This window comes from Haliotis cracherodii, unplaced genomic scaffold (assembly GCF_022045235.1).
Source record: "Haliotis cracherodii isolate W230 unplaced genomic scaffold, xgHalCrac1.p SCAF_2, whole genome shotgun sequence".
Taxonomy (NCBI): Eukaryota; Metazoa; Mollusca; class Gastropoda; order Lepetellida; family Haliotidae; genus Haliotis; species Haliotis cracherodii.
In genome coordinates, this window is record NW_027266275.1 from 20,764,109 (window position 1) to 20,791,409 (window position 27,301).

Genomic DNA, 27,301 nt, shown 5'->3' on the forward strand with positions numbered 1-27,301 from the left:
GCAGATGGATGTTTAGAGGCTTAATTAGCACACACACACACACACACACACACACACACACACACACACAACCTTTTCCAGCTAAAAGCTATAAAGCATTCAGACAAGCATATCTGATTACGAATGCAAAATAGGAAGGCCGCGTTATTATATTTTTCGGCTGTTCTCTACATCCTTTCGTTTCTGATCGCCTTGCCATCTCCCATGGAGATGTCGTCAGATCTACACACAGAGAGTGAGTGAGTATGGTTTTACGCCGCTTTTAGCAATATTCCAGCAATATCACGGCAAGGGACACCGTAAAATGGGCTTCACACATTGTACCCATGTCGGGAATCGAACCCATCTTCGGCGTGACGAGCGAACGCTTTAACCGCTAGGCTACCCGATCGCCCCTACACACAGAGACGTGTCGTATCACAGTAAAAGGTCAGCTTTTAATGAGATTTGAATTTGTCAAATCCGTGATTTACATTTTTTAGACAAAACACCCTTGAAATAAACTGCATGATATTACAAACAGAGATATGAACACGATAAGAACAACGGTGCCACATTTTCCCAGTCATGATAATACACATTTCAAAATGCAGAACATGACTTCATGTGCGTGCAGACAACACTTTAGTGTTAATCCCATCGACCAGAATCGACCACAGCAGTTTATGGTTTATTTGACAATTCTGTAATAAACATATTCCATAAATAAGCCAAATTCTATTAACTTTAATGCACATTTCTGGGTAATACAGTAAAGTACGTTTATAACGAACACGCTTATAACGAACTGAGGGATATAACGTACTGTGTTTTGGTCCCGGGCATTGGCTGTATATATCCTGTATATATGTTTATAATGTACTACGGTTGTAATTACTGGTCCTTTTGAGTTCGTTATAACCGTAGTTTACTGTATATTGTTCGGTGATCGATACAATGGTGAACTTTTATTTTATTTTGCGAAGAACGACACATGAAAAAAACATGGAAAAAGGACGCCGACAATACACAATTATATGTTTTATAACCTTGAACACAGAAAGATTTACATTTGTTTTGATGGAACAGTCTACATCTGAGTGACGATTGGTGGTCTCGCAGCCAGAGGGAGGCTAGTGGAACTGCGACTGTGACTACTGTTAGAGCCGAGATCGGTACCGTCGACAACGGTTTTGTCATTGTAAAACATTTTCTTAAATGCTCCCCTGAAGTTGCGGTTGTAGATGGCGTAGAGAACGACGTTGTATGCCGTGCTGAACGACGCTAAGGATATTTTGATCATGTTTATAGGGCCACCCACAAACATATGATCGTCTCTACCCGATATTTTCTGAAATATTAAAACAAACCGTTAACTTGCTGATGATACAATGAAAGGACTCACTGTAAAAGATTTAAAAAAATTAAAGACAACATGACCATGAATGAATAAAAATATCTTTTTATCACGTGTCTGTATGTCCAACATCTTCTAAACAAATTAATGTCGAAATTATATAGGTTGACGTGGTTATAATACATTGAAGTTGATAAACGCCCCTGATAACATCTCATTTTATGGAATATTTTAGGATCATTTAACCATTTATTTTGTTGCTGACAAAAACAAACATGGAACATTTGAACAAAGCGAAATCTGAATTTCATTCATGTGAAATCAAAACGTCAACACCAGAGAAGAATCCATCCCGATTATCTGCCGGAACAGATTCCATTGGGTTGATTGGTTTGTTGTTTAATGCCGCACTCAGCAATATATTAAAGCTATCTGACGGTGGTCTGTAAATAATCGAGTCTGGACCAGACAATCCAGTGATTAATATCATGAGCATCGATCCACGCAATTGGGATCGATGACATGCATCAACCAAGACAGCGCGCCTGACCACCTGATCCCGTTAGTCGCCTTTTACGACAAACATAGTCACCTTTTACGGCAAGCATGGGTTCCTGAAGACCTATTCTACCCCGGAATCTTCACGGGTCTCCTTTGGGCGTAAACGGCAAAATAGTGGTGGAAATTGTGTGAATGGATCAGTGATGGCACCAGATGTTATTGAAAAGTCGGCATGTCCTGAACACAACACAACTTCCAAAAAGATTTCTGAAACGTTGGTTCATTTCAATGATTCTGAATTTCCATCGTGTGGGTCCTAAAGTAAAGGATACTTATAATACCTTGTCCTCTTTTGGTCAATATGGATGAAACGTCCACGCAAGAATAATCAGGCTTGATGATCTTGCCTTTAAAGGTTTCCAAGAAAATTTTCTTTATATGGGAAACACCTCAACGATCTGTTTCTTAATTGAAAGATTTTACCATACTTACAGTTCCCTATCTTACAAGAAGTCACTATAAATTGTCTGAGAGTAATTGTTTGGTCATGAAACACACATCGTTTATTACTCTTGGCTTCTCTGTCGCACGCCAATCCAACAACAAAGGCGAAGAGCGTATGCCCATGACAGGCAATCAGAAATAATGCGGTACCCGCATGTAAGACAAAATGTGAAGGATGCCTGAATTGCATGGTATTTTCTCATGAAGACGGGGAAATCAGAATAAGATATGACTTCTTAAAGGAAAGCAATACGCGATCGTTAGTTTAGGTCGATTTCTGGAGAAATATCGTGAGGGCAATAAGGGAGTTATCCCTTGAGGCTCAGCAATGATACCCAGCCTATTAACTCGCCGTAGGACACTCGGCCATTAAACGGTATTTCAGTTATATGTAAATGTGGGAGGCAGCCTGAAGCGATGCAGGTCGCAGACGTTTTCACTTTGGGTAAACCAACCAACATAATACTGCACGATATCAGAATCATTCTAACAAACCAATGCTCATAACAGAGGCGAATCTTTAAACTCCCGATCAGCGGATCTTACATGACTAAGGGAGACAACTCTTCAAGTAGAATGTTTTCTGCAAACAGAAGCCTCACCTGTGATATGAGTAGTATAAAGTAAGGCAGCCAGGATATGGCGAAAAGGGCAGCCACGAGTATGAGCATCTTGACTATCTGCACCCGATGGCGGTAAATGAAGAACCCTCTGGGAGTGCTCTTCTTCCGCCTCGACCCATCACACAGCCCGTGCTCTCGGAGAAAGTTCAGTATTCTCAAGTAGTTGCCCAGGATGAAGATGAGGGGGATGATATACGCCGTCAACAGCAGCACGAAGCCGTTGGAGATGGAGGCTGCCGAAGAGAAGGTGACTGACGCGCATGACGTGGCGGAGATGTTGTTGTCGTCTGAGACGCTGATGTAGACGGAGTACTCGAGGACTGTGGGGATGATGACGACGGCTGCACCCATCCAGATTATTGGGATGATTTTTAAAGCCGCATGACCTACAAAAATGGCATTTATTTGTCATCACTGTTTGATAATGGTGCATAAGCACATGCTAATGATATAGTCGGAGTCGTACAGTGGGCTCTGTTTTAGTAGAGACTTCTTATGGTTAAGGAAATGTTTTTCGTTCTTTTTATGTAGCTTTCTTCCAGTGTCTGAATAGACGCAGAGTGAACAAAACAGAAAGCAGAATTGTGAGTGAGTCAGGTTTTATGCTACATCTACGAATACTGGTATGGTGCTGACAAGCCCAGAAACATAATCACGGCGTACCTGGATTTGAACAAGCGATCATAGGTTTCTGGGGTCCGTAAGGGAAGAAACTCTGCACAACGAATTGCGGCGCTTTTGACGACTGGACCACCCGTGTCCCATTTATTTTTTTGATTCGCGCAATGGTTTATCAACAAAGGATTAAAGGAAGATCCTTTCCTGGTAACGTGACCGTTGAGTCTGCCTGATACAGCAGTTTAGCTGAGGTAACCAATATCTCTGCTTCTCCCTGTAAACGATTTTAATTTTGACTTGTGGCTGTGGGTTGCAGCAAAGTGTTTTCATTATTGATCGCCAATCCAAATCTGCATCGCACCTTATACGCTTCAGCAAACTGCTTCCTCGTGATCTAACGACACAAGCAACATGATTCACTTCCTAAAACACTTTACTTAAAATACGAGGACGTATATTTTAGATCGTGGAACAATATATATAACTATCGAGTTGGAAACCACGTGATCAAACCTCAATGATGGTGTTTATCGCGAGGAAAATGGAAATTTCTTGAAAAGCGCACTTTGCGATGTTTGTCATTACAGTAAGTAATATTTCTTTTCGACGGAATGGCGTGTTTTCACTCAATAAGTATCGTCACGTGTGCAGCTGTCTTCATTCATTAATCACCGCGTTATGCTTGTCGTAAAGGCTCCTTACGGGATCGGGTGGTCAGGCTAGCTGACTTGGTTGATGCATGTCGCCGTATCCCCAATGCGTTGATCGATGCTCATGAGGTCAATCACTGGATTGTCTGGTCCAGACTCGATCATTTACAGACCGCCGTCATAAAGCTGGAATATTGCTGAGTGCGGCGTTTAACAACAAACAAACAAACCGCGTTATTTCGTGATTCTATTTCACGTGGCCAGGACTAAAGGATAAAAACAGTCGCCGAAAACACAACAATGACACCCGTATCAAATACATCCCCATCGAATAACCATAAGTTCCTGTTTGTTTCACCCAATCAAACATGGATGTTTTCTTCCTTCTGCCCGGCAGAGTATTAAAATGAAGTTGTTTAAAACACAAGGTGAATCTCTGGCGTACCTGGTCGCTCAGGTTCCACCCGAAGCAGGATGGCCTTGCGTCGTTCACATGATATGGCGACCAGACTGTAGATGGACACGACAATACAGAAGATAGGCATGGAGTTGCTAATCTTGCACAGCACCAAGCCTGAAACAAACATGTGGAATTGTTTTCTGATTATCTGAAAAAAGAATGATTTTTCTGAGTTTGTTAAAACGTATCTGTTCTAGACGTAGTTTTAACTGTTGTAGATGAAATAGTTCGATGTAGATTATAGATACAATGTTGTAGATATGACAGTTCAATGTTGTAGATGAAACAGTTCAATGTTGTAGATGTAACGGTTCAATGTTGTAGATGTAACAGTTCAATGTTGTAGATATAACAGTTCAATGTTGTAGATGTAACAGTTCAATATTGTAGATGTAACAGTTCAATGTTGTAGATATAACAGTTCATTGTTGTAGATGTAACAGTTCAATGTTGTAGATGTAACAGTTCAATATTGTAGATGTAACAGTTCAATGTTGTAGATATAACAGTTCAATGTTGTAGATGTAACAGTTCAATGTTGTAGATGTAACAGTTCAATGTTGTAGATATAACAGTTCATTGTTGTAGATGTAACAGTTCAATGTTGTAGATGTAACAGTTCAATATTGTAGATGTAACAGTTCAATGTTGTAGATATAACGGTTCAATATTGTAGATGTAACAGTTCAATGTTGTACAGGTAACAGTTCAATGCTGTACAGGTAGTTGTTCACTGACACATTAAGGTGATGTAGGTTACATATGTTTGAATACGCTTGTGTTAGTGGTGTTAGTGTGAAGACAGAAAGGGCTGTAGGCGCAAATCCTTTCGTGAACCAGTAACAGAAAAGGTATTATATAGTGACGATATCTATTTCGCACAGGAAACTAATGCCAGTCGCTACCGTGGCTGTTGACCTCATATTTCTTCTTTAAAAGATCATTAATGAGGATGCTTTGGAACTGTATTCCTGGCAAAAAGGTCTTGCCGGGCGCTGAATCAATGATGAAGGTCTTCTGAATCAGTATGATAGACGCATTATATACTCTCACTTTTCACCCCGGAGTAGGAGGTGGGAAGCGGCGCAATAATGGTCGCTAATTGTGACTTGGTCGATTGTAGGTCATCTGGGATATTGCTGGCCGACCCCAAAACAATCCTGTCTCTCCCCTTACACTGACTGCTGTACGTGTAAGGGCAAACTGTTATCCTGAATGAGGATCCCACTGCAGGCTTTCTATTGATAATGCACTGTTGAATAACATTTAGGGACGTCCCAACATACTCATTATAAGAACGAAATGAAGTGTGACGAGTGTAAAGTCCTGGGTATTGACATTTATTTGTCACTGAAATATAAACAAGTGTTTCTATAATTTTAAGAAATATCTGCTTAAGCTGTCCATTGTAATATTCCGACTATTTAAAAAATAAACGACGAGTTGAAGTTGGTTATCGTACAATTTTATTGTTAAAGCAAACACACATCCTCCCACACCGAACACCTTGGAGATGAATGAACTGTGTTTTGAAATTGGACCAATTCAATTTGGGACCCAGCGCTCCTACTGTAGTCACGCACGCACGCACACTCAGAAAAAAAAAGAAAAATGTAGATTCTATTAATCACACACTATCACACCTTAGACGCACTGCTACTACAATTCGCTTGTGTTAGATGACAGCAAGGATGAGGACATATCTCAGCCTCCATTCTCCAGGGAAACAGGTTCCTTTGGTCCTACGAATGTGTCCTCTAAACAATCCAGTCTGGACCAGACAATACAGTGACAGCAAATCTCGGCCAGACAATCAAGTGTCACGATAGCGCGTATACTGATTTTGTGGAAACTAAAAACGATGTGTTAACTATGAAACCCCGAGAATAGTTCTGTGTGGCGACAAGTCAATATCAAAATCGTTTATAAGGAGCAGCAAGGAGATATGGTTACCACAGCTAGTTCCGCCTGACAGCTTGAGTAGAACAAGAGGTCTGCTGCATGTCCGGTTAGTTCCGGCCCATTGTACTCTGAACCTGATCATGCAGTGAGTGTTTCTTTCATTCCGCAGTCAGCAATATTTAAATATAAATTGTCAATGCGAGAGACTAGGTTAATGTTACTGGGCTTATGATAAAACTCAGGGACTTCCGTCCATGGTCAGGCACGCTGACTTGGTTGATGCATGTCATCGATCCCAATTGCGTGGATCGATGCTCATGATGTCAATCACTGGATTGTCTGGCCAAGACTCGATTATTTACAGAACGCCGTCATATAGCTGGAATATTGCTGAGTGCGGCGTTAAACAGCAATCAAACAAACAAACAAAACTTCCGTCCACCAGTCGAAACATTGATCCTGTTCAAGGACATACATATTGTCAATGCAGGTGAACAAATGAACGTTACTGGGCTTATGATGAAACTACGTCGTCCTTTACAAGAAAAACTAGTGGTTGAAAACTATGGTCAGGGGTAAACACAGATGGGTCTGATGGCACACGCTCAGACAATACAGAATCACAGAGCTTGACTATTCAATTCCCGGTTTTTGTCGGCTTTTACAACATAACAGACTGGGGACCTGTATTTATCTTGACTCCCCCGGGTAATCGCGGTCAGTCAGTGAGTGAGTATACTCTTTGTCGTTTTAGTATCTTTGTCGTTGTAATAAATGTTCTCGTAAGGTCACGACGGGAGACAAGAACTGTCTTAGGCGTCAAAGCTCAACGCTTTAGCCACTCTGCTACGTATGCGGACCGCCCCCTCAAGCAGTGAACTGCATTCTGTGATGGCTTGACATTGTGACAAGAACAACTGTTAAAGTGATAAACGAGGAACTGAATAGATGTGATTCACGTTCACCCACTAACACACATTGAGCCATTGATCAAATCCTGTTCTTATGATGAACATACAGATGTCCAATGCGAAATGCAAATGCGCGGGTTAATCCTCTGTTTATTCCGTATTCCCTGGAGCGTCAGCTGTAAGTCTATCACAGATATGCGTTCCACGATAACAGTCGAAGAGTAGAAAGAAGGGACTGATCTAATCCGAACTGGACTACCCTTGTATACAACACTACTATCAAGACTCTTGCCACCCATAAATAAGCAATCAGCGCTGGACAGACTCGCAAATCTTGTCTTTGACTCGCTTGTGTCCTCTTGTTATCTTTAACACAATACTTCAATTTCTGAGGACAATCACAATTCCGTTGCCTAGCAGCTGCATTTAACAGGCCATCACAGTATTCACTGGATGTCAATGGGCTTGGTTTATTGTCACATGTGTCAGCGAGCGTAATGATCCCGGTATACGGAATCCCAGGAGGGACATTGTCGTTAATCTTGACACATTTTGCTTGTTTTTGTAGGGACAACAACACGATAGTGTCCCTTCAGGGATTCTAAACCCTGGTGATTTACAACCGTCTCAGCAGAACCAGTCACGTGTTGTATTCAAATGCATGATTCATAGTAAAACAATATTTTCTCTTGCTTAAGTGAGTGAGACAATAAATGTTGTTTAACGCCGCGGCGAACAGATATGTTCCTTTAGAATATGCTACTGGAATCCCCCTGGGGGTTTAGTAAAGTATGTGTTACAGGCAGGGGTTTATGAGGAACTACCTTCAATCAGGTTCACCATGTATATTTGGTCAGTAGTTTGATTAAAAGGTAATTAGATAAAAATTATCTCTCCTCAGAACTGATCGACTGAAACCCATTCGATTATTTTCAATGGACCCCGCTAACATGTAAGGTCTCATGTTCCCCGCTCTCATTTGCAATAAATCAAAATGCAATTTTGTATCTCGATTTAATTATGTAGGACGCCATTCTCCAAGTAGGGCGATAGTTTCCGAATGAAATAGCGCCATGGGAAAGAACTGTAAATTTGTTCTCTGCCGTCTGTTATTTTTTGATGAATGTGAAAAATGAAGGAAGTAAATAAAAAGGGGTATTTTACCGCTATTCTTACCCTTTGGGCTCTGGGAACATGAACTAACATAGAGGTTAACCCATGCCCCCCTTGAGACCGCTGGACAACTTATAATGACCGCCGGCACGTAGCTATAGCCATGGCCATGTGGCACACAATACGTCCCCGCGACCACGACCGGTATTAACTATGTGCCAGAGAGAATGAACAGAGGTAGCTAAGTAATTTATGTTCTATGTGATTGTAACCTGTTAGTTTCCTTGTGGCCATATAGAACGTTAACGCCAGGGAATAATTAGACTCGAATATCTGTGGAAATAGATTCCACTGGGCAAACAAAGTATTGAAAATATCCTTCTCCTACCAACAGCCGCCAGCATTAGCTGTTACTAATTCATTGCATTGCGTGTTTCCACTTGATACAGATTCTCGATTTTCACTTATTGATGAGCGAAAGAGGTACCCTTGGGGCTTGTCACAGTCCGAAAGAGGACGGCGAAATGATGTTTTAAGTCCTGTCATTTTCCTTTCATGTCTGAAGCCCGCCAGTTTTGTTACATTGACAGGTACATCGGAAGCGATCAGAATGCATTTTATTATTTATGTGTTATAGTGCTGGATGCAAATGACTGCAAGGCTAGGTGTTCCCCTAGAGTGTCTGTGGCACACGTGGTTGACGTCGAAGGCGCCGATCCATCTCATCACACATGTGCTCGATTGGTAAGAGATCAGGGGAGCGAGTCGGCCAGAGGATGACAATCACGTTGTTTTGTTGAAGAGAATCCTGAACAAGTCGAACAATATGAGGCTGGGCGTTGTCATGTTGAAAGGTAATGCCTGGGCCATGACGACGCAAAAAACGGTAGAACAACATGGCCGATGATCTCGTCGCGGTAGCGCTGTCCATTGAGATTTCCCTCTACCACTATCAAACGAGTCTTGCTGTAATCCCACCCCATACCATAACGCTGCCGCCCCCGAACCGATCTTCTTCCATGACACAATGATTGACGTAACGTTCACCTCGACGTCGGTACACTGGAATCCGTCCATCGCTGTGGCTAAGGTGAAAACGAGACCACTGTAGACGTGCCTTGGCGGTTGTTTCCTGTCAAAATAGGACGTCTGGCGGGTCTTCTGGCGACAATCCCTGCACATCTGAGGCGATGACGTACGGTTTGTGAAGATATTCGTCGACGGCCAGGGATGCTTCTTGCAGTCACTGTTGCTGGCTGGAATCGATTTCGTAGGTGTGTTGTTCGAATCCAGTTGTCTTGTCGATTATTGGTTACGCATGGTCTGCCACCCCGAGGATGGTCTCTGACTGCATTCGTCTGTTGCCAACGTTGCCACAAACACCAATTGGTGTTTCTGTGGACGTTAAATTGTCTTTCAACATCACGTTGACTCGATCCTGCTTCAAGCATACCAATTGCTCGCAGACGCTCATTTTCGGACAGGCGTGGCATTTCGTAATGTTGAATAATTGCGTAATTTTGTTGTTGTCAGCACGATGCTAAACAATGCATTTGGGATCCCGTAAACGCACATGTTTTTATACCCATTCTTGGGTAGTAAAATGCATGGGGCTTGCATAAAAGTCAACTTTTGCATGGAATGCATGCTTTTCTGTAGCAGTTGCGTTTTTGTGACTTGATTCCATACATGTACTACACTATTTAAAACCAAACTTTACTTGTTGGAAAAATACACTAAAATATTGGTGTCACAGGAACTTTTGTTGTTGAGTATATATACGCCTTTCCACTCAACCCTCCTTTGCCCACACTTACATGCACGCACGCACGCACACACAGACACGCGCACGCACATGCAGACACACAGAGACACGCACGCAGAAACACACACACACGAACACACACACACACACACACACACACACACACACACACACACACACACACACACACACACACACTAACACACACACACACACACACTAACACACACACTAACACACACACACACACATTGAGGGGGAAGACAATTTAAATAGTCAACGCCAGAGAATATTCAGCCTCCATTCTTCCCCGAAACAGGTTCGTTTGGGCGTAAAAGTCAAAAGAGCGGTGAAAATTATATTTATGGATCACTGGAAATCAGTCATGACAACGGATCCTCGCGAAAAAGGTAAATAAGACGTGATGTTTGAGGGACAAACTTGCTGGGGTTTACGAAAGGGAATACGTTGATAGGCCAAAACATACAGGTACGTCAGTGTATAATTAACAAGTTAGAAAGAAACAGTAAATTTTCGTCTTTTATCACGCAAATGTCAAACTAATTCCAAACTCTGTTCACTCTATAAATCCGAAATGTCACCACAAAGACTCTCCTACTGAAGCACGGGGCCTAAAGGACAGTCTTGCTTAGTAAGTATAGGTTAACACCACATCAAGGTACATATGGCGGTTTGAAGAGTGCTATCGATAATGTCAACAACGATCCATGACGTCATTCTTTGCAGTCAAGTTATCCGTGATAGTCTTTGGAGAATTCTTCAAGTTCAGTTGTGTGGTGGACAGATTGCCAATATAAAAAAGTCAATACAAAAGAATATCCAGTCTTCAGGAGCCCCCGATATAGATTACATTTAGCGTAAAGGGTAAAATAGCAGTGATGAGACCAGGTGTTCGAGGAAAAAAACAACCTATTTCACATGGCCTCCTTTCTAAAAGATCGCCTCCGCCCGGAGACCGGGAGCGTCATATCAAAAGACGTTAAAAAGATGGTGCTTGTCGTTACCCTGTCTGGCGCTCGGTTGAAACAAGGACTGGCTGGCTCGGAGTCAGTGTAGTGTGTCTGAGTGGGGTATTCAAGTTAAACTGCGGAATGGTATCTCAGTGGGTTAGCACTATAAATCGGCATCAGTCCGGACTAATACAAACAGCCACACACGCACGCACACACGCACACACACACAATATGACCCCACAATGATTCTATGAATTAGATGTATTGAAGATGACGACATTATCAAAGTGCTGCTTCAGTTCAGGGTGTTCACTGGCTATAAAAATCCAGTTACCACCCTTGCCGAACTAGGCAGGAATTATGGAGTTTTGACTTGGCTGGACTAACGAGTCTATGCATAAGTCTATGCATCCGTGCACATTTCGGTCTATTGCAGGATTTGTTAAATCTGTGTACCGTCAACTCGTTGTCAACATATATTTTCCAAATCCTTTCATGTTTCTTATCCAGGTGCTCACGTGATTGGATGCCATTCGCGAAGTAAGATGCGTTTTTTTTATAATATAGATCTTGATTATTGATCTGATCGTGTTGACTGGGGACCGCCATTTTTGAAGTAAATGGTCAATAGGAGGGACATAGAAGGGACATAACTTGTAAAAAGTAATCCAAAATGCAAGATTGTGATTTGAAATGTTCAAGACACATGACAGATACCCATGGTTGACTTGAGGGCACTATTTATCCATTTATCTTATTTCCAGACTACTTGTAGGTGTGCATACTGCGATTGCCTGTCCTAATAATGATAAAACAAAGGTATCTGACTATCGCTAGAGTGAGTGAGTGTTTGTTGGGTTGTTGCTTAACGCCGCACTCAGCACTATTCCAGCTATATGACGGTAGGTCTGAACTAATCGAGTATGGACCCGGCAATCCAGTGATTGGCATCATGAGCATCGATCTAATCTACGCAATTGGGATACGATGAAATGCATCAACAAAGTCAGCAACCACCCGATCCCGTTAGTGCCTCTTACAGCAAGCATTGGTTGCTGAAGACCATAACGGATCCTCACGGGTGTGCTAGAGTGAGTGAATGGTAATGGTCTTACGCCACTTTTAGCAATAATCCAGCAATATCACGGCGGGGGACACCAGAAATGGGCTTCACACATTGTACCCATGTGGGGAATCGAACCTGTGCCTTCGGCATGACGAGCTCACGCTTTTACCACTAGGCTACCCGACCGCACCGAGTACAGCTGGACAGTACTAGGTCACACTGCTAGAGTGCTTCATTGTAATGATTTGAATGAAAAGGTTGATCTGAGTAACTAGTTGATTACTAGGTTACATCAAGAGGACCTTAATTCAAATGCGTAATAGATATCTGCCATCAATACTCGTTAAGCGTTACTAAATGCTTAGAACATAAATCATTAGTTACGACCGCTAATGAAAGATTTCAGTTAATTACTTCAGTGAACTGGGAATGAGCAAACGAACGAACATTAATCTTAGGCGCACTCTTTTGAAGTCTTTTTTTAACTTGAAATTTTATTTGAGTATCGTCTTTTTCTTAATTAAATGTTTAACCTGACTCTCATGTAGCCCTTTCGAAGACCTACCGATAAAGTACACCATAAGTTAGGTGATAGGAGAAAGGTACAGGAGAAAGCCAGATGTGGTTAAGAAATATCGCTATAATAAGTATTCAATAGCCAAAATGATTAACACTAATTAGTTGTGTGCATATTCTTATGTCTTATAATGTGACAGCGATAAATTTGAAACCAAACGCCGAATGTATCTTTATTAGAAAATATGAAGTATGAACCTTGTTCGAATGTAACAAGTATGAATCTTCGTTTAAATATAACAAGTATGGATCTGTGTTTTAATGTATCAAGTATTTACATGTGTTTGCAAGTAACAACTTAATGAACCTTTGTTTGAATTCAAGTATAAATCATGAATGTCAGGAACGCTATAAATAGTGACATTGAACCAGGATACGTGTCTGTCTTGTTACTGTGGCCATATGTACCCTCTCCAAGCTAGATCATACCAGCATTGCAGAGGTAGCAGATGGACACGTAAAATATTACTGGTGCATAGAAAACCGTTTATTTAAAAGGCCCAATGTCGGTATCCCTGGAATACAATATGAATATAAACGCCAGAGAATAACCAGTCTCGATTATCGGCGGAAACAGATTCCACTGGGCGTAAAAGGCAAAATTGTGGTGAAAGTTAATACATGGATCACTAAAATCAGTGTGTTCTTGAAAGGAGAAAACATGTCATGCATGCCCTACCGGTAGCGCCCGTACTCACACAATTTACGTTAACTGTTTGTTTGTTGCCTGACGCCACCCAGGAGTATTCCTGTTAACTAACTAGACAATCAACTGAAAGCCCAAAGGCATTTAGAGTTTAAAGCTTTGTTTTAATAACCTAGGGACCTTATCATCGATGTAAACGTTTTGAGCCAGTCCATTTCCATCGATGTGAAACAAAATGTCTTAGGAGAACAAGGCTTTTACACAAACAATTTCAACTTGTGGAAGCTGTGACACCAGTCATAACATCAGGTTGACACGTGTCATAACAAGTTCCAGACACAACAATAAGTTAGATGTGATGGCTTTATTCACCTAAGGGTGTTCACAATCATGGATTCTCTCAAACCTGAACAACGCGCTTTAATAAATTTCCTTATCAAGGAGGGATGCAAAGCAAAATAAATCCATATGCGAATTATGTGAATGTGGATTCGAACAGTTAAATCACCCACCCTACAGCCCAGACTTAGCCCCCAGTTGTTATTTCCTGTTCCGGCAAATGAAACGCCCTACGTGGAAGACGCCATGATGACGAGGACATAAAGGCTGCCATAGAGAGGGCCAATCTGCGGATTTCTATAAAAGTGGTATTAAAAGCTTGAAGGACAAATAGAATGAGTGTATTGAGGTGAATGGAGATTATTTTGAAAAATAAAAGCGCAAAATATATTCTGCGACTTGGTGAGACCTGGAGGGTTCATGGCAGGACCTGGATGTTGTGAATCCTGTAAAAAGTAGTCAGTCTTGCCGTGTGATGTCGGGGGTTGTCTTGTTGGAAAATGACGTTCGCTTGTTGCATAATGGGAAGGACGTGTAACGTTGTGCCGTTAAATTACCCAGAACTTGCACCAAGTCAGTTCTGACAGTCTAGAAGATGGCTGCCCACGTCATCAAACTATCACAACCAAGGCTGTCCACTTCCTGTATGCAGTTTCGTGTATTCCCCGTGACGCCTGTAAACACGACGTCTACTATCCGCAAGGAGAAGCATAAAACGTGACTCATCACTGAATCAAACGTGTCTTTATCGCAGTTGTGGCCATGCCCTGTGACCTTGACACTTTTGACGTCGTAGCCGACGATACACGTCCGTCAAAATGACACCTCGAGCTGGTCTTCTAGCGCAAATACCTTCAGCGCGTAAACGGTTCCTCACTCCTCACTGTCTGGGCTGATATCCTACGAAAATATGGTATTTCTAGCTGGTGTAAGTGACGTAGCCTTATGAATCTGTTCTGTGCTCTAGTAGTAATGAGTGGTCGACCGGATCTGGAAAGGTCCCGTGTTGTCCCGTGTGTCTGATAACGGTTCCAGTCCAATGGTGTTTGGTGCTACGTAGAAAAAAACCACATGGCTACAGCTGAAGATGATTCTCCTGTTTGCAGTCGGCTGATGGCGTTGTTGCGTTTGGCTTCCGCCAGTCGTGGTATTTTTCCGCTGTGCACTTGAAAACCCAACGTTGTTCTAGCCCAACAAGTGATGTTGCAATTGCAAGTCACGTGGTTGTGTATTTGCGATTTTTCCATCTTGTCACCAAATTTCTGCAGTACCTCATTCTTTCCACACAATTTAATCCCAATCCATGCAGAAAGGACCAGTTCATGTTTGGTATTAATTTTGTATGGATGTTGGCAACACCCTGTGAGATATTTACGATTTTACTACTCTTGCGTTTCTTTTTCGAAGAGATTATTCGTTTTCAATTAAGGAGGTAGTTAATCAAAGTTATGAAAATCTGTAGGGTAATAAACACTGTTTTCTACATATACTTAGTGTCAGGGTTTCATGGAGATGCCCCCTCCAACAAAAACAACAACAAAACAAAACAAACAACAACCTGAAATAAAAACAAAACAAAACAAAAACAACAACAACAAAAGACAATACCAAAACAAAATCCAAACAAGAAACAACATATTAACGAAAACAACAAAACTATAACAACATTTAAGAAACTAGACATAAACAAAACAAAAAGAAAGATATGTTTATGCCATTCCTTGCCCAGCCCCCAATATGACATAGGTAGAAAGTATTTCGAGTCTGATATTCTGACCACACGTGACCATTGGTCGGGCACGTGGTACGTAACGTGCACAGGAGAAGGCTGCGCTCCTAATTTCCAACGCAGTAATGTAATCATCCTACTCTAAATAAACACAGCATCTGAAACTGATTAGGTATCGAACATCCAATTAGGATTTTACTGTTTTTTTCACTCATTAAGTTCGTCACTGTTCACGTCCATGTTTGCAATGTGCTGGTAAAATAGTTCTTGATTGCGACCAAATATTTTAAAAACCAACACGACCAAGAAAATGGCTACGAAACACATGTTGCCTTGTTTCTTTACGTGATGGAATAACATCACTTACTAGTCATTCCGAACATGCTGCATTTTGTATTCTTTAACTGCTATCGTATGTTATTATTAAACTTTAATTATTATTATTAAGCTCTATAATGAGCTAGGGCTAACTGTAATGAATGCGATGCATGTCCCGTCACAACACGCAGCACGGGATGTCTTTACACTGAAAAGTTCACTTGCACGAGTTCCATTACTTGTATTGCTACCTTAGATCAACTTATATAAATACTAAAAACTGCTTATGTCACCGAAAATATCGACAATGAAATATATCGCAAGTAGATCGAATTGTAAAGAATTAATACATCTCAGCAAGTTACTTACGCTGAATACCTACTCCGAAATACAGAGTCATAAAATAGTCGTCCAACAAGCCACAGCTGCAGGTGGTTCCTGAGAGGCTAACTTGAAGGGTTTCCGTTTTGTAAAGGGTCAAGTTGCGGAATTACTTCATGAAACCAATTAGCATCCGCCAGCACACGACACCACTCGTGTCTGTCCATAACATTCACGAAAAGGTTTTCCCGGAAAAACAAGATTTGTCACGAATGAAATAGTAACTTTCTGATGGGGTAAAATATATCGTCGTATATGAACATTTTGTATGTTGGATATTTCATATTGGTTATATTGACATATTGACATATTTTACGTAAAATCATTCTAAAAAAATATTCTCGGGCCAAACAAATGTTTGTTTGATATGAAACCTTAGGAGTATAGTTTTGTTCGAAATCGATATATATTTCTCCATTAACTTATTCAAGGCATACACTAGGGAAACATTTCCTGAACCATGCATTTAAATGTAGCAGATAGAGGGAAAGTGAAGTCTCATTAAATTTCTTTAGTGGTGATGGCAACAAGTCGCTATTTGACCGGTGCAAGAATCAGTGTATTGCCCTTGATGAAGATCATGGCGGTCAGTAACAATCAGTCGAGAGAGATGGATATCGACGACATGGATTGTTATTCAGCCACGCCACGACTCAATTTGTCGTGACATAGCTGAAGTTGACTGCGGCGTTAAACAACACTCATTCACTCAACGTGAAGGTACATTCAGAATAACCAGGCAACCCATAGACGTTTTTCTGACCAAATTAATGGCTGAGATGTGAAAGATGTTTATAAATCTATACAAACAGAACGTAAACTGGCTGGTCCCTATTTTGTACACGAATGTCATCATTCGTCACCACTCGCCTCTTTTCGTAACCTGCAAGAAAACACGCCCTTCTATCAATGAATGCTATGTGCGAAAATACGACAAACCAATCAGAGTGCGCGTATGATTTCAAGTTCTTCGTAAAAAAATATACCCAAGACACAGTTAAATGTGTTCAATCATACTGTATAATTCCGCATGTCGCGATGAGCTTTAATTTCCATCTGAAATATATATAATATATGGGGAAATATATGTGAACCACTACGCAACGAGTTGACAATTGTTTTTTTGGTATGCCCGTTTGCTCTAAGACGGAACCCGGTCGCAAAAATGGCCATGAAAGGGGCACGAGTCGCTATTCGGCTTGTCCCGGAATAACACGTTTTGGTCACGAATGGAATGTCATTTGATTGTCATGATCTTTCTCTTATTCTATGATGACTTTGCCACTGAACACTCCTTTCAGGGGTAGCAGTTTCGAGCAAATTGGCAGTCTCAACAGTGGACTTCAAATCCTTCAAAAGTTTTCTGTTATATCTTATGGTGTATATGAATCCTATAGTTACACTGTACCAAACACATTCTGGACTAGTTTAGCTTCAACGTGTTTATGACTGTGTCTAAATCCTAAACGGAACAAGGTTTTGCGTGGTTTATCTGAACACGTCCTGAACCTAAAACACTGAGATCTCACAGTATCCCCAAAATATATTTGTTTCACTTCAAAATCTAAACATAATCTTAATCTAGATATGTTTAGAACTTAAATATGTTCACGATAAAGTAAGAACATACTTATCGGTTCTTTTATCAAATACACGAATTGCCTTGGATGAGGGAGTGGGCGAGTTGGGTTTAACGCTGAGAACGGTATGTCAGTTAAGAAGAGATTTCATAACACTGCGAATTCAATCTAGAAGTGCTAAACATTTTGAAGTCTGAAGATAATGCTGTTGTCGGGTAATCAAAGTCATAATTATATTCGATTTCCTTTTGGTTTGGTTTGTTAGTTTTACGCCGCACTCTGGAGTCTGGACCAGACAATCCAGTGATGTACATCATGAACATCGATCCACGCAATTTGGATCGATGGCATGCATCAACCAAGTCAGCGAGCCTGACCACCCGATCTCGTTAGTCGCCTTTTACGACAAGCATGGGTTGCTTAAGACCTATTCTAACCCGGATCTTCACGGGTCTAATTATGTTAGAAACTAATGTGTAAATATGTTTGTACTTCAATATAAATTTTGTAGTTCTCTGAATATTAATTTTCAGTTGGTTTTAACAAATAACACAGGATGCACGAGCATTTTGACAGCCGACACACACACACTGTTGTATTACCACCAACGAAAACATGAAAATACCTAATACCATATTTGGCAGAACATTGTTATAAGTTCCTACCTTCATAGTAATCCGTTGGATGAGATACGTCATGTAGATTCTGAGGTAGGACGATGCCGGCGAGCAGGATGTCGCTGATGGCGAGGTTGCAAATGAAGAGGTTGGTGACGTTCCTCAATTTGGGGTTTTTAATCACCAACACTATAACCAAAATATTACTACACACAGAGAACAACAATACGACCCCTGTCACCACTATAAACACAATCTCCAGGTTTCCCAATGGCATTGGGATTTTTTTCACACGCTTCTCTGGTGCTACAAATCATCCATCTCTGTATGGCACTTATGAATGAAATGTGTCATTCTGTCAAACAGTTTGTTTCACCTCCATAACTCCCCTCAGTCGCCCTGCTGGTGAATTTGTCTTCAAACAGGGCTCCATGACTGGCGCCTCCCACACACAGTGAGAGCAAGTGACCGGTGAACACAGGTACTGAGAGTATCTGATAATCGATCCGTATGGGTTATTGTCACAGTGAGGACTGTACCGTATTGGAACAGGGAGAAGTTGTTAGTCAATGTCTTGGGCGAGACTACAGGATACTATCATGTATGATGAGTTAGTGAGTTGGTTCTAACGTCGCTTTGAAAAGTATTCTAGTTATATCACGGCGATAAATGTGGGGGGCAAGTGATACCACTTTGGTGGAACCCATGGGTATGGTGCTGACAAACCTAGAAACATAATCGGGGCGAAACGGATTCGAAACCACAATCATTAGTTTCTGGCGTGCCCAAGGGACGCAACTCTGCACAGCGAATCGCGGCATGGTAGATATGAACACGAGAATACTGTGTGCAAAGGACACACGATTATTTTAAACCACAGTTTGAATATGATTTTATTCTTAGTTTTAGAATTGATAAACAATCCAAGGTTTCTGGCGTGCTCAAGGGATGCATCTTTGCACAGCCTATTGCGGCGCCCTCGACGACTAGGCCACCCATGTCCCCTCATCTATAGTGAACTGCAGCTTGTTTATTAAGTAGCGCCATTTCATAAGGCTGTAAAAATGTGCTTCATCCTCCAGCCTTATATTTATGACAGATAGCAAAGTCGTCTACGTCGCCGCATTCCTCTGGGCAGAGGTACGTGTCAGAATCCGATGGTGAGGATTCGAATCCCACTTTCACCATGATTATGTGGTTTCTTAGATTCATTTATCAATTTCGCTTTCCCTTCCACATCGTTTTGACACGCAGTGCTCAACGCGTCGTCAAAACCAATTTAATTCATTCGCACTCATTTTTAACATACCTTTTGACCATTATTCTATTTAACGTATTTCTGAGGGTAAAGAACCGGTTTTATTTTAAAACAGGAATGAGCATGGTATGGTATGGTATGGTATTTGGGTTTGGGGCGACTTGGACCTTTAAAGGGCTATTTGCCCCCAACACATCAAACGTTTTAAACAAGAGCAAACTGAATAATGGAAAGGAGATTATGAACTGATCTGCTTCATATATTAAAACTGTAAATAATCAATATTCATTACTGAAAAGTAAAAACTCATTCCGTATGAAACAGATCAGACAAAAAACCAATACACAATGTATGTGTAATTTAATGTCGAAAAATATCAAATTTTCCTGATGCAGTCACGAAGTCTAATATTGCCTGCTGACGTGACCAGAAAATATGTTGGGCCCAAAAGTGTAAAAGAGAAAATGAACCGTATCTCTCAAGTACTGTACTTCTTTAATTTAATCTGATATGAATGTGGCCTGGGCATTCAATAAAGTAATGCTTCACTGTCTCGGGAGTATTTTCGTCAGTGTGTAGTACATACAAGGGAGACCTCTTCACGCGTGACACTGCGGTAAGCATTTAACCCACGGTGTCCAAGACGAAGTCGACGAACTGTCCTGTTTGTTTTTACGGACGGACAAATTGAATGCAGATGTCGGCCAGTTGCCCCAGCATCCCACAACTGTTGCCAGCTCGTGTTTAAATAAAGTCAAAATCTGTTTGTTGGGGTCTGAATTCTGATATTGTCACCTCAGAGTATTGGAAGCCAGATTTCGCAAGTTGGCCTGCTGTCTCATTTCCATGCAGCCCAACAGGAGCTGATCATTTTCATCAACCTACCTTAGCGCTTGAAGAAAGTCCAGCAGCAAATACTGAGAGAAGGTCATTTAGCCCGAACACACATGAAATGCAAAAATCAGAAAAATCCAATATGTCCGAGCAGTATTTACCATGGCCGAATCCTTTGAGGTACAGTAAACAAGTGCGTGAAGTTGTAATGTTCAGGTATGAAGTCCTGCGATACGGCTTTTATGACATGTGGGCTCATTCCTTTGCTTATGGTTGAATTCAGATCATAAAGCCCTGGTTTCAGAAGCAGCCATGGATGGGTATCCGGAGGTGAAGAGGAATCAACTGGGTCGCACTGTATCCCATGCTTAGCTGCAAGTTTCTGTATGCTCAATCTGAAAGGGCCCTTGGCATGTGAAAAATCGCAAATCACATACTCAACACAGTCATTAACAACACTATCAGCTGAACTATAGTGGGTTTTAGATTTGAGTTGGAGATAATATTTGAGAGACTTAAGTTCACGACGGTGGCCAAGTGGCACTTCTGCGCATTCAACCCGAAACTGGGGTAGCTGAATATGCAAATTCGCAAAGCCTTCGACTGAATGCGGTCAAGTTTAGAAAAATGACATTTTGAGGCCGACAATACCTGGCAGCCATAGTCAATACTTGATAGTATTAATGCTTTATATACACTGTGCTGCTTCTATATTCATTGGAAAGTTTGTGAAAAAGTGCCTTTTTTGTTATGGGTTTGAGTCAGTGAGTCAGTCAGTCAGTCAGTCAGTCAGTCAGTCAGTTGGGTTTAACGCCGTTTTTAACAGTATTACAGCTATATCACGGCGTGTCAGCTTAATGTGGGGGAAAAACCCGAAGTGATGAAGGTCTCAGACGTTTAGCGCTTCGGTGAAACCCACGAGCACGGGTATGGTGCTGACAATCCTAGAAACAGAATCGGGGCGAACTATAGGTTTGAGAAAATTACATGAGGGCATAGGGCACTGGGATGAATAATCGTTGGAAAGATGTAAACAAAGATTTAAAAGAAACCTTATCTTCATATTTTGAAATATTTTTAAATCATTCCTTACTGTAAATTATTACACAAAACATGTTTATGTTGCTCGGTAACAATCATAAATGGGAGCCACCTCCTGTCATACACTGGTTTACCTGCCCTAGAGCGCTAGCGCTCCTCGGCTGCTGCCGCTAGGAGGCGAAGGACAGGGTACCACTCTAGCTCGATCCGACTGGTTTACACGTGTGCGCTTTATGGCAGTGTAGGAAATTGCATCAATAGGTAGGTGTGCTACAAAATGTCTAGCGTCGTGTTGACCCTCTGGATCAAAGTTATCTTATCATAATATTGAAAAGTACGGGTCTTATTACACTACCTTGTGGGTTACGATTTTAAATATAATGAATACTGGTTCAATGCGAACTTGAATAGACCTTTCAGAAAGAAGGTGAATCCATCTGAACATGTTGCCTTTTATCTCCAGCTTCTGTAATTGGAAAAGAAGTCCTTGTCTCCAGTCAATATTAGGGGCGGTCGGGTAGCCTAGTGGTTAAAGCGTTCGCTCGTCACGCTGAAGACCCGGGTTCGATTCCCGACATGGGTACAATGTGTAAAGCCTATTTCTGGTGTCCCCCGCCGTGATATTGCTGGAATATTGCTAAAAGCGGCGTAAACCATACTCACTCACTCACTCACAATATTAAGGAAGACACACTTAATTACATAAATCATTTTGTGCTCATGTCTGAAGCCGTACATGATGATCTGTACATGAAGGTCTCTTTCTAAAACCTGTCTGCATTCTTGACAGAAGCCTAATCTTCTCAAGAAAATGATGAAATCAATTTGTGACAAATCTTGATTTTGCATAGATTGGAAGTTAGGTAAATTGGTCTGATTGAAGCAGGCATTGTTGGATCCTTACCCTGGTTTGGTTTCTGGGACAATGATGGCATGTGTCCAGGTTTTAGGAATAAACCAAGAACTCCAACAAGTATTAAGCAGCTCTTGGATAATTAAAAGAGACAGAGTCAGGCATGTGCTTAAACACCTTATAACATAAATTCAGTGTGTTTCAAAGGAGAGCTGCTGTGCGGATTAGGCCACAAACACTTACTTTCTTTATGAAAATCGTGCGAGTAGTGTGTGCCATCGGTAGAGTTGGACAAGCTTACCCATTTCGCACCTGGTGCCAGCACTGATTTTAAGTGATCCATTCATATTCATGTAAATGCCGCCACTATTTTGCCTTTTACACCCAATGGAGTCTGTTTCTACGGATAATCGATTATTTTCTGTCGTTGACGTTTTATGTTTAATGAAAAAGGCTGACCGATCTGTGGCGAGTTCCTAGAATAAAGGACTAAAGAATTTTTTTAAAGAATGACTCCGTGAGACACTTCACCCTTTGATGAAAGACATCCTGTTATCTCACGATGAAGATTCTTGTAACCATGGCAATAACAGCTAATTGGCACCCAAGTCGATTAATGTCAAAGGAACAAGTTCGTGCAGTATAACATAGCAGCAAACATAACAACATCTTGAAAAGAAAAAACATTTTGGTTGTATCCGAGCTTCAAACAGATCACAGATCACTGAGTACAGTGGGTTTTTTAGTGTGTAGAATCCAGCATGACTTCAGAATGCTCGGATCACGTTTTGAAGCGCTATAAAATAACTAAAACAAAAATAACAGCCTAACCTAGAATGTATTATGGCCGTTCCTAAACTACTAAATATCTGTTGTTGCAAAGTTTGAGAAAAAATGGACAATGCAATTTACTGACATACTTTTATAACAAATAGTTTCTAGGTCTGTATATATACAAGCCTTGTTTAAATATTTAAAAATATGAATATTATTCTGTGTAATACATAATATGCCCTTTGACTACATCACAGTGACATGCTTGCCCGGACAATGTGAAATATATGTCTGAACGTCCTGAGCTGTATGATGAATACTATAAGGAAGACATTAAGATAACTGTTTTGACACCTCTTCTTCCACCACATAGACACGGCTGATCGATAGAGGCGTGGACTACTCAGTCGTGGTGTTGGTTTGTTGATGAAAACTCTTCCCTCGGAAGCATGCACGACACACCGCTAGATATTTGTCTGTGCCTCCGATCACCTCCACCTGATAACATAAACATATTGTATCCACGAGGGCCGCAGGGTTTATTATCCCTGTAGTGTTTTATTGTGCGCAAAACAACGAGTCGTTTATTTCTTTTATAGGATAACAAAATTATGAAGAGTCTCTTGAGGGTTTACGACGTCATCAGGGGCGGTGGGGGAGCCTAGTGGTTAAAGCGTTCGCTCGTCACGCCGAAGACCCGGGTTCAATTCCCGACATGGGTACAATGTATGAAGCCCATTTCTGGTGTCCCCCGCCATGATATTGCTGTAATATTTCTAAAAGCGGCGTAAAACCATACTCACTCCCTCACTACGACGTCATCAAGTTGCGAATCTCCAGAAATGACGTAATGATAGAACAATGTTTTATCGAGAAATAAACCACTCTTCGTTCTTCATTGTTCTTTGCGATTTATAGTGTAGCTCTCTTGTTAACCATTACATATTCAGATATGAATGGGTATTAGCATATGACGAATAACAATGTAATAGGGTTTGACAACTGAGGGTAACACATAAAACAAAACAAACTGACATGCACTTAATATAGTTTTATTGTAATTTGCTGCAGTAGCATTCGTTTTATTAATCTGGAAAACAGGTATAACAATTTCCCAACTTTTCTCAAATTACCCCACTGATAAGATGTATAAGCGTAACATTTTTTCTATTGAATATTCCAACGTTAATCATTTGATGCAGACATTCACGTTTGCATGGCGTCATTCCATCTTACACGAATATGTATAAAACATTGTTTTAATAAATATGAAGTTTATTGTCTATAATAACGCTCTGTAATACTGCAATGATATAAGGGTTTTTATAACAGATGTAGCTTTGAAAGCTTTTAAAAACCCAGCTTATTATATGACAATGATAGAAAATGATAGAAAACTAGAGTATACTGTACTGTGAATATTTATGGTCGAATATTTAAGTCGAAACTGACATAGTCCTGTATTTTACAAATTGTTTACTCAGTAAACTTCAGATGACATTTGTCTTCCTTTTTGATAAATTGTCCTGAGCATATGGTCACCATATTTAGTGTCAAATGCCCCAATGACCATGGAATGAAGCTTTTCCTTAGCTTTGTCGTGTCGGTGGCGTACAAAATTAAAAATAAAATGTTTTGACATATTTGAGTTTCTGAGAATCCACATGGTGTTAATTCTATTGGTATCAAATACTCTGGGTGACGATTAAGAACGTTCTTCCTTGATTGTAGTCAGGATTATGGTTAATTTTTGGGACAGAGAGTTGGTGGTTCATTTGTTGGACCCTGCAATCGAGTTTTATGGAGCCTTGGAATCCAGGACCCAAAAGGTATGGACATGTCTTCAGGTTTCAATAATAACTGAAGTGTGATTTTGTCAAAACACTCAAATGTGGCATTATATGATATGTCACTTAAACCAAGTTCATTGATCAAACAATTGATGCAGTGATGCTTGCATAATGCACATGATGGTTATGGTTTTTTTAAGTCCTGTTAGTTGGAACAAACCTTACACGTAGGACAGCCAGACTTTAGGTGACAGCTGGCTGGGACAGAAGGGGTTTATCCCGATTCTGTTTTCTCAGCATTCTGCCAATGATAACATCAGCCACTCAACAGGTTTGTCTTCTCTGTTTGTCCCTGTTTTTTTGCTATATAAGACCTTACTTTTCCAGTGGAGAAAGAATCGCGTGTTCCTTTGTGGTTCTATTAAATTATTGTGACACCTTGAAAACGGATATTCGATATTTATTAATACTAGTATTTGGCAAACTGGCCCTAAAAGGCATGTAAAGTTGTTCTTTGTATTAAGGCATGGGATAACACAAAAGTCATTGTCAAAAACAACGCATTCGATGTGTTTCGATTTGGATAAAAACACATCTTGTTTAAAGCTTGAAAACATCATGACGTTTTGCACGTGCGTCCCTTGAATGTGGACGGCAATGTGAACTTCTAGTTGATTACACCTCATGAGTATGCCAGCCTTGACGTTAGAAGAGAGTCCTCTCCCGTTGTTACAGTTTCCTATGTACTTTGAATTAAAACCCTCAACAATATAATTTAACAAAAGAAATTATGTACATGATTGTCCAATGATACTGAAAACATTAAAGTTAGTGAGAAAGACGCATCAGCAGTATTGCAGCTTTTCGCGGTTACACCGTCAGTCATAGAAATAATCACAGGCCGGTGTGTTTCTCCATGAGGCAATATTATACACGGCTAGCATATTCATTAAAACAAAATTCCCTTGGACCAATTCGTAGCATTCGGCTAAAATGAGATTGTCCGACGTTTAACTCGACACCATATTCGCTACTTTAGGCCATACAAAAGTAATTACATTAGATTTCCATCCGCTCCCGCCTGATTACAAAAAATACCGCCTTACATCATTCTATTTCCCCCAAGTTCCTAGAAATAGAAATATCGCTCATTTGAGTGTTCCTACTTTCTTTTAATGATGGACAATCTCATTAAAATCAGATCTTAGTTCTCGCAACCGCTAAACAAAGATCTGAGGACATCTCATTACGGGTCACGTCAACACGACCTTTCATCCAACCAATCAGAGCGTCGCTTACCAGATCCTGAAAGTGACTGTCGGAATGTGTTTTCTAATCATGCAACCTCGAAATATTTAACAAGGGGTATTCCGAACGATAGTTACGGGTTTTATGATTATATCCATACAATCTGATTTTAATAAGATTGCATGATGAAATACTCCACACACGTAGACCCCCGAACACGTACATGTATAATTTATGTGAATCGTATCCTTCGACAGCAATTAAACACAGATGCCTTAAATAGTTCGATAAGAAAACAATATAATTATAAAATCAAAATGCCTCCCGTCTCCTATGTTTTCTTTACAAAATCAATCAAACTCAAATTTAATTGTCTTATTGCGGCCTTAACATCCACATGCTAGATAAGTTTATACTGGAAATGTACCACAATATACAGCCTGAGGGACCGGCATGGCTCCGAAAAGGTGAGTGAGTTTGGCTTAACACCGCGAATTGCGACGCCTCAGACGATTGAGCCACCGTATGACTGCATAGGTTTTTGGCAGAAAAACACGAGATCGCGACGAAAGCCAATTGTCGCTATCTCGCGATCTCGCGTTCACTGTCAATTACATATGTCATCTTTGGACAAATTCTTGTGTTTTAGGGCAAATTTAGCTCGTTTCCAAAAGTCGAGATCGCGAGAATGCGAGATCGCGAGAATGTCCCTTACAGTATCCCATAGCTTGACCATATAGAGCGCCATATTTTGTTTAAAGGCTGTTGTCGGTGATTCCGTAAATTCAGATCGACAACCCACTCATTTCACTGGACCCAACCCATGCCGCTTCGATCAATATATTTGCTGACACGAAAGAGTTCGCGTTTTATTTCGTCATGGTAGAATGGTGA

General features: G+C 40.8%; 1 protein-coding gene across 1 annotated transcript; it reads right to left on the reverse strand.

Annotated features, from left to right (window-relative positions):
• Positions 1-1,069: 1,069 nt before the first annotated feature.
• On the reverse strand, positions 1,070-18,886 carry LOC139467505 (RYamide receptor-like). The gene is made up of 4 exons (XM_071249043.1): positions 18,658-18,886; positions 4,678-4,806; positions 2,944-3,350; positions 1,070-1,330 (listed from the first exon to the last, which is right to left on the reverse strand). The coding sequence occupies exons 1-4, from the start codon at positions 18,884-18,886 to the stop codon at positions 1,070-1,072; spliced, it is 1,026 nt and encodes a 341-aa protein (XP_071105144.1).
• Positions 18,887-27,301: the final 8,415 nt, after the last annotated feature.